The 10,992-nt window shown below is 38.7% G+C and overlaps 1 protein-coding gene across 1 annotated transcript; it reads left to right on the top strand.

Moving 5' to 3' along the window:
* LOC129247299 (odorant receptor 45a-like) lies at nt 1-1,591 on the top strand. Its single transcript, XM_054886372.1, has 6 exons — nt 1-43; nt 108-383; nt 481-661; nt 753-1,203; nt 1,291-1,446; nt 1,529-1,591. The coding sequence occupies exons 1-6, from the start codon at nt 1-3 to the stop codon at nt 1,589-1,591; spliced, it is 1,170 nt and encodes a 389-aa protein (XP_054742347.1).
* Nucleotides 1,592-10,992: the final 9,401 nt, after the last annotated feature.

Genomic DNA, 10,992 nt, shown 5'->3' with positions numbered 1-10,992 from the left:
ATGAGGATAACTACGTTGAAGGACATAACAGCCGTTGCCGGTGGTGAGAAATTGTTTAAGTATAATTTTCACTACTAAACTTTTTTTAAACTCTAACTGATTTACAGCCTTTGAACGGGTAGGCATCAATATCGAATTATCTCATCGGAAAGGTACCTTTACTCATCCCGAACGTTATATCACTGCGCTTACCAGCGTGATAATCTGGTGTATGGCACTAATTACGTATATAATAAAAAACTTCAATGAAATCGATAAATTGCTTACGCCACTGATATTAGAAATGCAATTTTTGCACGCGATATTCAAAAGCTTATTCTTTCTAGCGCGGCGAAAGCAATTTTTGCGCCTAAATGAGGCTTTAGAGAGGCTGGCTTGGAGAGGTGAGTATATGAGTTTTGTTATGTATAAATAATATGAAAAAGTGATAACCTGACACTTGAAATTATTTCACTTCAATTCTTTACTACCTTCATTTAGGCAACCAAAGTGAACGGGAGCTATGGAATGATCAGAATCGCCGCGTACACACTATAACGAGAGCTTATGATATCTCCTGTCAGCTGAACATCGGATCTGCCGCACTTCTGCCATTACTGAAGTTACTCTATTATTATATCTGGTACAATGAAGTTGTTTTAACTCTACCTATGCCGGGCACGTAAGTCTACACATGGATATCTAAACATACTATATACAAAATTAAAAAACTTAATATAATATTATAATAGAATATCATCTCCCTCTCACAGATTTCCTTACGACAACACCGTACCCTTCTACTACATATTATCAAGTATTTTTTCCGCATTAACCGGATTTTTTTGCTGGAATAACGTCACTGCCGTTGATGGCTTATTCGGGTGGTTCGTCTACAACATTTCGGCTCATTTTCAAATTTTGCGCCTTAAGTTGGAACATCTTTTACAACTACAAACAGATGACCCACAATTTCAAGTGGACTTCGCCGCATTCATCACCTACCATAAGCAAATCATTTCATTCACACTGGAGCTCGATGCTGTTTATGCGCCAATCATTTTCTTTGAAGCCATCTCCTCTGGTATACCTATTTGTGTACTCGCCTATCAGTTGATCTATCTATCTGATCCAAGCAGTATCCTCTTTATTTGTACGCTGATTGCGGCATTTATAGTACAGTTAATGATTTATTGCACGGGCGGTGAGAAGATCCAAAGTGAGGTAAAATGTGGTTTGAATAAAATCTCTTACCAAATATTTATGTAAGTATATTGCACTGATTAATCGATATGAGTATTTGTATTTCAGTGTGAGGAGCTATGTAAAAATATCTACCTACTGGTCCCATGGTACAACATACCGCCAAAGCATTGTCGCCTATATCTCATGCCGCTGATGCGTTCGCAACGAGTTCTGGCTCTAAGAGGCTACTTCTTTACAGCAAATCATAGTCTACTTGTGTGGGTAATGAATGATATGAAATATTTTCAGACAATTACAGGCTTTATAATGACTATTTTGATGTATGCTTTCTTTTCGGGTCTAGACTTTCAGAGCAGCTGGCTCATTTACTGCTATGTTAGCTGCCTTGAAGGATAAGCAGAAGTAAAACTTCAAATCTTATTCGTTTCTTTACTGAAATCAAAAAAATATATTTACTCTAAATAATTTTTGGGGTAGCTTTCTAACTATAACTTTTTTAAGATATTAAGATATCAAAGTTTTGGATTGAATTGAACATTTCTGTGCTGATAAAAGCTGGTTATTGTTGTCATTGAAATTTTAAAAATATATATTTTTCTAATAGCACTCGGGTCATAGAAGAACCTTGCATTAAATAAATTCCTCTAAATGTATCACATCTACTTAACGCACATCTCTAATATGCGCACAGAGCAGATAAATACAAATTATTCGTTTAACAGTGAACGATGTTAAAAAAAGTTAAGAAAGCTTTGATATTTTAAATACAAATAATCTAAAACAGCTTAAATAAATCCAAAAAATAAATGTTGTGTGTGCAAATAAACACGTTTTGAATTATTATTTTTCCGTAAAAGTATAGTCAAGCTCTCTGCACTATTGGCACCCTAGCCAGTGTAATGGATGTTCCTCACAATGACTACTGCAGGAGTGAATGTCTTGCACTTCAAAGAAGCTGTGGCAAATATCGATTATTTCTTTGAACTTCATGCATCTTAAAACCTATCCCTTAGGTGCCTCTTCCAGCTGGTTGATGTCCTCATAAGAGCAAAGGCTGACATCACTGCCACTCAAGAGATGTGATGGACGGGGTAAAGCAAGAAGAGCATTGGATCTTGCGACGTCTACTACAGCTGCCTTCTAAGGAAGGACATATTCGGTGTTGGCTTTAAAGTGGAAAAGAGACTTCGTCGCCAAGTACCGTTCACTCCGGTGGGCGAGCGTCTCGCAATAATCCGCTTAAAGCGCGATTTTTTAACATCTCGCTCATTTGCGCCCATGCCCCGACGGAAAAGAAGGACGATGCGACCAAGGATTCCTTCTATGAGCGCCTGGAACGTTCCTATGAGCGCAGCCCTGCCACGACATAAAAATCGTGCTTAGTGGGGCAAGGAGGAAATTTTTGGTCCCACAGTCGGGAAAGGTTTCAAAAAGGGTGACTCGCTGTCATGTGACTTCTTTAATCTGATGCTGGAAAAGATGGTGCGAGCTGCTGGACTTAATCGCTCAGGCACAATTTTTTATAAGAGCGTACAATTGTTGGCGTTCGCCGATGAGATTGACATCATCGGCCTTAGCAACCGCGCTGTTAGTTCTGCCTTTTGCAAACTGGATAAAGAAGCCAAGCAAATGAATCATGTGGTGAACGAGGTGATTTCGAGGTTGTAAGAGACTTCATTTATCTAGGAACAATGTTAGCTTTGAAATCCAACAGAGAATCTCTCTTGCCAACAAATGCTACTTTAGACTAAGCAACTGAGGTGTAAAGTCGTCTCTCGACAAACAAAACTAACACTCAAAGCTCTCACCATGTCCGTCCTATCGTATGACGCAAAAGCGAGGACGATGACAACATCCGATGAGGTGTCCCTTGGAATATTTGAGATGAGAAAGATGGTGCGAAAGATTTTGGAACCTTTTCACGTTGATAATGGCGAGTATCGCAGGCGATAGAGCAATGAGCTGTATGAGCTTTACGACGACATAGACATAGCGCAGCGAGTAAAGATCTAGCGGCTTCGTTGGCTGCGTCATATCGTTCGAATGAATAAAATCGCTACGGCTCAAAAAGTGTTCGGAGCGGTACCAGCTGGTGGGTGGCGCCAATCAAGAAGAAAATATTGTATATAGGGACTCCTTCACATACATCGTATCTAAGTTAAATGTTGGTCCGCATAATGATTATGATTAAATGACATCCTGCCTATTATACAGGGTGGCGCGAAATTAACCATCCAATTTGGATTTTGAATCACCTTTTACTAAATAAAACAAAGTGACTTCGACTGATAGAAATCTTTATTTTGACCTTTATGCACCCCATTGCTTGTTTGTTTGTATTCTGCAGCTGTCCCACAAGTGTCAAATTGATTGGCGTACGATTCAAGCATATCGCTATAGCGCGACTGAGCTATCAGTGAATTTTAGTTCTAATTTTTTGAAACTCTTTCCTTAAAAAATACTTTTCCTCTTTTAGTATCTTTGTTTATATCATCAGAAACTGACACTGAGTACTCCTTCAAAATTTAATGTGTAACCACTTCAGGTCTGCAAGTCAGCTATTTAAAAGCAATACTGTAATCTCGGATGGCTCTCAGTTCAGCGAGTAACAGGTTCAGTTTTAAAAGGAGTAAATTTGAATTGAGACGTAAATAAGTAAATAATAAAAAATAGTATTGACAAAGTTGCGTGTGATTTTACTTTAGTTTTAGTAAATTGGAATTAATAAATAATAATAATAATATTGGGAAAAAATCGAAAAATTATAAGTACAACGAAATCAATTCATATCTTCCTATTTCCTGAACATTTGTAGCACGCAAAATAGTACGCATTGCTTACATTAACACTTTGACCAATAAAAGCGTGTGTGTTTCCCATAATTTATCTGACACACTACTTTTCAAAATTTTTGTATTTAAACTTATTTTCCCACATTTTGATTGAATCATTAAATTTGAGGCGGTGTCGACGTTTAACTGTCGACGATTTGTTGGGTCTACAAATATAAATTAAATATTATTTGACATCTATTTGGAGATACACACGACATTCAGATACATACAACAAACCGCAGGACTACTCGACGAAACACCTACAAAGGTAGCAAATGTAGTAGAGGCTAATTATATGGATTAACACTGCAGTGAAAAGTCAAAGTACTAAGCCGGCATTCTAGCTCATGAACTGGTATTCGATGGAAGAAGTCAAACTAGTACGAGAGTGACTTCAATCGTATCAGTTGCAAAACGATCTATTGGAGCTGCATGTGCAACTAATATTATCCAATTGTGTGCAATGTTTTTATTGTTGTCATGATAAAGTGCTGAGATGACTCCACCCATGCTCTATCCATGGCTACAAGCAGGGCTAGCGAACCATACATACATTTTGGTGTTTTTATTTAAAAAATGTTATTATTTATTGTTGATATCGCCACTCCCCCGAAACGCCGTTTTTTAGAAGAGGCTTGCCGTGATCACGGTAGCGCATGAAGAGCTCAACTGAAACCAAAAAAATTAAATGATTGTTGTAGAAAAATGTTTTTTAGTGAATCTGAACGGTTTATTTACCAAAAAAACTTATTCTCAATATGAAAACCGCTTTGCACCAAAACACAATTTTTGTGGGGTTGAAAAATTAAAAAAAAATTAATTCCAACGAACCATGCATTGCTCAGCATTGTGTGGTTAAACCTTATAAAGTCGTTTCCGACCCCCAGTATATCCACGGATCAAGTGACTTGAAGAGCTAGAAAGAGCAATCGGCCAAGCCAGGTGGTTCTTATCTAGCAAACGCTACCCCAGCTGGTACTGCCCGAGTTCGAATTTGCCGGAAAGTGGGTTCGGAAAGCAGCTTAATTCCTCGCTGCTCATAGTGTAGCACCCCGATCGGTCCGAGAGAATGCATCTGAACCTCGCGGACTCATGACAGCCTTCCACACTTTCGCAGTATCTTCTCCATGAGTCTCGCTTCGCTTTCCAAATGCAGAATCCTAATCTTACTTTGTACAGTTCCCCTTCCGAGAAAGAATTAATAAGTCGGTTTTTCCTTTTTAGGGGGCGGTCTTATTGGACGAGAGATCTCAAGGGCATTGTAACAAGCAGTGGCGAATGTATCCACCAAATTGGTCTAACGATTTTTTCGGGGTGCTTCCAGAAGAAGATCCTGCAGATTTCTGCAGTAATGTTCCAGTCCGTGTTGCTAAGGTTCGTGTAGGGGGATCTATTCGTTTTGGTTTTTGTAGAGAAAACTAGATGTACATACCTGTGATCTGGAAAAGAGTGAACACTAAGCACCCGTCCGTCACAAATTTAGTATAGTGAGGAGGCCAGAGTGAGGTCAAGCACCTCCACCCTGACTGTAGTAACGAAAGTGGAGCTCTTATCCCTATTACAAATAACCGAGTCTCAAAAATCAAATAATGGCTCACCTCTTGTATTGATATCTCTACTTGCGAAACAAGTGTGGTCGGAGTTCGTGCCGACACCAATGACGACGCCGGCTTTTATTCGTCTTGCCTCAGCTAAGGGCAAACAAAAATGTGGCATTTATCCTACAGGTCTTCATTTTTCTTAACTGCGATGCCGCATTCTTGTCTTTTTTTGCTTGTTTCAAAGTGTTACGAGTATAACTGAATTGGGTTAACAAAACTTACTACTTGCATGACGTTACTAATTACTTGACCTCCGCTGTATGCAATCAAATTGACAGCTGCTTTCCGTCCAGAAAATAAGAAACTTTGAAGTTAAATATGGATGGTGTGGTTGTTCGCCACCCAAATTTCAAATTGTGAGAAAATTAATTTTAGTGTCAATTGTTGTTGTAGTTTTGAGATGTCTTCGACAGTATGAAGTAATTTAGGAACTCTATTAAATCGTTCAGCATGTAACCCTATGTGTGAAAGTGTGTGTGAAAGTTAGAACGTAAAATCAATAAATGAACTACATTACATTTTAAGCAAATGGCCAATTAGCTTAAAAATGTCAATAAAGTTGTTTAAATCACTGCATTCATGAAGTATTTATGAATAAAAGAATTCTACTAACCTCCAAATATTAGAATAGAAAGGGGTCGTCTCTTAACAAGATGCACTTGATATGGGCGCCAGGTAATAGTGGCGTACACGGAAATTGGGATACAGATGAATTGGTGGGAGAGAACATTGCCAATCACCCCTCTCTTGATATGAAGATTGTAGGTAAACCCGCTCAACCTACAAACTGCGTCGTAAAAGGTGATCAGTTGAGAGGTTTCGCATTTTAAATTGGAATAAAATAACAAAAGTTCAAATTGATTGGGCAACCTTTATTATTCTTGTGTAGAAAAATTCATGACATTTATTTTTCAAAGGATAATTCCTTTTAAATGTTGGCCGCTACTGCGCCGTAATTCGGCTATCCGTAAACACCAATTCTGAATGACTCGCGGGAGCACGACGGTGGGTATCTCGTGAATAACTTTAGTAATGTTGGCTTCGAATGCCTCAATCGATGCTGGTTTATCAAACAAAGCAGAATTTACATGCCCTCACAAATGAAAGTTCCAAGGTTTGATATCGCACGATCTTGGTGGTCAATTCACTGGTCCGAGACGAGAGATAAATTGCTCACCGAAACGACGACGCAGTAAATCCATTGTTCCACGGGCTGTATGGCAAGTCGCGCCATCTTATTTGAACCATCAAATGTTTTGGAGATTACGGGCATCAATTTACGGCATCAAAAAGTCGTTTATCATGGCGTGATAGCGTTCACCATTTACTGTTACATTGGCGCCGCCCTCATCTTTGAAGAAATATGGGCCGATGATTCCTCCACCCCATAGGTCACACGAAACGATTGTTTCCAATGGATATAATGGCTCTTCTTGAATGGTTTCGTAATGCTCTTAAGCCCAACTACGGCAATTTTGCTTACGGGCTTGAGCGCGCGATAAACACTTTTCACAAAGCGTCGAATTTCGTGATACAATTAAACAATTTTTTTAACGGCGTTGAGGCGTAAGTCTTACCTTGATGAAATGTCAATGAATACTGAAATAATTATGTACAGTGTACTCTATCCTAACGGACACCTCTCTTAAAAGGACACCGGACGGACTACAACATTATTTTTACATTTACTCTCTACCATATTCGTGCAGCTGTTGCTTATTCATAACAGTTGTATGTATAGAGGAGAATCCCCTAAATTCGAACAACTTCTTTTGAATGCAGTGAAAACATAAATAGGTATGTATTTTGAATCGCAATGCCTACAGCAGTGTTGAGTTTAAAAGGCAAAGTTAATGCCATTGAAATTCATAAAAATGAAAAACTTAGTGAACGCGAGTTGGCAAAGAAATGTAAGATCAGCACAACTCAAACTGCTTGCATTATCAAAAACAGGAACCAAAGCTTACGTTTGTGGAACACTGATGTCAATCCGGAGAGAAAAAGTAGTCTGCTAAAGCCCAAAGGTCTTAATATTGATAAATTGTGCTACGAATGGTCTGTCATGGTCTGTGAAGGTAGGAAATACGGGCATTCCTTTGTCAGGCACACTTATAAGGAGCAAAGCTAAAGAACTTTCAGTGAGACTCAATTACGACGATGATGCACTAACATCCATCAAGATGAGATTAAAAGTTTTGCCGAAAAGGTACCATATTTGATTGAGGGATATATTTCGCAAAACATTTACAATGCAGATGAGACTGCCTTGTTTTTCCAAGCATTACCCGATAAAACATTTACATTAGAAGGTGAAAAAATCACAGGTGGAAAATGGGCTCTCGAGTTTACACTGCGTCAATATGGCTGGAGAAAGAGAACGCCTTTTTGTTATTGAACAATTATTGAACAATTTACCCGTTACGTGGCGCTCAAACAAAAGGGCTTGAATGACGTCTGATTGTGATGCCAAAAAATGCAACTTCAAGAGCGGAGCGTCGTTTTATTCCTAAATAATGCGGCTTGTCATCCTCGCGATCTAAAATTGAAAAACGTTAAATTATTTTTCTCACAGCAAACACAACAGCATTTTGTCAGCCCCTTGACCAAGGCGTTATAAAAACCTTTAAGTTCCGATATAAATCGTTATTTTATTTCGGATAGAAGAGACAAATTCTGCTAAGGAGTTGTCAAAATCAATCAATTTATTAGATGTTGTTTATATTATGCACAAAGCGTGGGAGCAAGTGAGTCCATAGATATTACAAAATTGTTTCATTAAAGCTGGGTTTGGGAAAACAGATATACACAATAATGATAGCGGTTGCACAGCAGAAGATGAGCTTCCACTATCAGTACTTGCTCAGTTCTCCAACGTTATTAATCGAGAAGGAAACTAAATGCGTTTTCTCTAAACCAGAACGACCTTAAGGGTGTTGAACTGCTTACCGATCTTCAAATACATTTTCAAGATATTGAAATTAAAGGAAAAACTCGGCAAGCTAAAATTACTGACTTTTTAAATCAGTTTGAATATCTTGTACAAGGTGGCGCAAAAGTAACCTTGCGATGTTTTTTGGCTGTAATTGAAAGAAGTATGTATTAATATTCTTGTTTTGAAAATAAAACTGTTTTAACAAACATCTAGGTTTACACATTTTTATGGAATCTTTTTATATATTTCCCATAAGCGGACACATTTGTTAGTCCCTTAGGAGTCCGCTTAAGAGTTCACTGTATTTATTTTGTCACAGTCACGTGTGATCTGTCAAAAAAAACCCTATTGGGAAACGTACCTCCAACCCGATCAGCCATTACAAGTAGCATTGTCGCTTCGATATACAGGGTGGCTGATGAAAGCCGCTACCAAAAAAAAAATGAATAACTTTTTTTCTTTTTAAGTTATCTGTTCCATTTTTGTTTTAATTTGCAGATTGATCTTTAAAATTTATTAAAATGGATAACTGGGACACGCAAACAAGAATTTGGATAGTCCGCCGATATCACGCACTGGAGTCCGTAGTTTTGGTGCAGAGAGAGTACAGGCGGATGTTTGGCGGCGATCCCCCGAGCAGATGGACCATAATGAGACTGGTGAATAATTTTTCTGAGCGAGGAACAGTCGCAAGAAGGCCTTATCATCGAAACCCACCAGTTCGGACGGAGGAAACGATCGCTGCTGTAGCTGCAGCTATACAAAGCAATCCAAGGGTTTCAACAAGAAGCTTATCTGCTCAACTTGGTGTCAGCCGACAGTCTTTGCAAACAATAATGCACAAAGATTTAGACTTATTTCCCTACAAAATTCAAATGGTTAACAAACTGAATGCAGCAGACTTGCCGATTCGCTTGGAATTTTGACAGAAGATCCTGCAAATGGTGGAAGAAGACCAAAACATCTTAAACTGCCTTTTCATGTCTGATGAGGCCCATTTCGATTTAAACGGCAATGTGAACAAACAAAATTGTCGAATATGGAGTACTTCTAACCCACAGATACTCCACGAGACGGAATTGCATCCTCTTCGCGTGACAGTGTGGTGTGCGGTTTCTTAAGGCTGTATTGTCGGGCCTTATTTTTTTGAAGAAAATGGTCACACCGTTACGGTTACTGGAGACCGTTATTTGAAAATGCTGAAAGAATTTTTCTATCCAGAACTACGCCGAAAGAGAATTCCTTTCAACTCTGTGTGGTTTCAACAAGATGGGGCAACGTCTCACATAGCCCAGACTGTTATGACAGAGTTGCGACGAAAATTTCCCAATAAACTGATTTCAAGAAACTCCGAATTTCGTTGGCCCCCCAGGTCGCCTGACCTTACTGCACCTGACTTTTTCTTGTGGGGTTTATGTAAACAAGAAGTTTATAAAACAAAGCCAACAAATTTGGATGAACTAAAACAATCCATTCGGGCAACAATTGCGGCTACTCCTGTCGCAACTCTCAAAGCAGCAATGAACAACTTTTTACTAAGATGCCGCACTTGTGTCAACGAGCATGGGGGGCATTTAAATTCAATTATTTTTAAAACTAGTTAAGCTACATTTAATAAAATTTAATGACCTTCAACTTGAAAAAAAAATAAATGAATTCCATACACTAAAAAAAAAGTTATTTGAGTTTCTTAATGTAGCAAAATTCATCAGCCACCCTGTATTAAAACCATTAAAAATACTTCTTGTATTCCTAATACTGTATTTTATACTGACTTCTACCCATCTTACTTCGCATCTGATAAAGACATTCAGGAAGAATATTTGGCAGCCATTCTCCAAAACTTCTCGAGGAAATTGTCTTTTACAGTTGACTTCGGTTCACTTGTTCTTTTAGATGATGATATCATTGAGGGATTGTTAAAGATTAAAAACTCTTCTCAATCGGTTGTCGACGTTCTTTCTGTAACATTGCTTTTTTGTGTTTTTTGTTTTGTCGGGACAACTAGCAAGTGCAGTGCTCAGACATTAATTAAGTCCATTGTACTACACTTGGCTTCCCTTTTAATTTTCTTTAAATCTACCCGATCTCCGAAGAAATCAGAGTAGATCTTGTGGTGCCAAGGAGCCAAGGTGGTTGCTTCTTGACACATCTGTGCCCAAGATCTCAAACCTGATTCGAGCGAAAGCGCGGCAGACGCACAGGAAGTGGTCCGCCGTCTCATCCTCCTCTTCACAAGCTGGGCAGAGTACACTGTCTGAGATGCCCAACCTTCCCATGTGCTTCGCCCACAGAAAGTGGTGTGTTCTACTGACGATTCAGTTCAGTTTTTACTGACGATTGCCACGAAACCTTCCAGAGTGGATACCAAATTGACGCGCCATACACGGACTATATATAAAGCCTTCAATAATATCTGCCATACTAAATTCACTCAATT

This window comes from Anastrepha obliqua, chromosome 5 (genome assembly GCF_027943255.1).
Source record: "Anastrepha obliqua isolate idAnaObli1 chromosome 5, idAnaObli1_1.0, whole genome shotgun sequence".
NCBI classification, from domain to species: domain Eukaryota; kingdom Metazoa; phylum Arthropoda; class Insecta; order Diptera; family Tephritidae; genus Anastrepha; species Anastrepha obliqua.
The sequence above is the reverse complement of the archived record's forward strand: the minus strand, read 5'-3'. Positions and strand labels throughout refer to the sequence as shown.

Coding starts and splice junctions, on each gene's coding strand:
- LOC129247299 (XM_054886372.1), top strand. CDS start 1: ATGAGGATAACTACGTTGAAGGACATAACAGCCGTTGCCGGTG. Junction 44..107: donor CATAACAGCCGTTGCCGGTG/GTGAGAAATTGT, acceptor ACTGATTTACAG/CCTTTGAACGGGTAGGCATC. Junction 384..480: donor AGAGAGGCTGGCTTGGAGAG/GTGAGTATATGA, acceptor ACCTTCATTTAG/GCAACCAAAGTGAACGGGAG.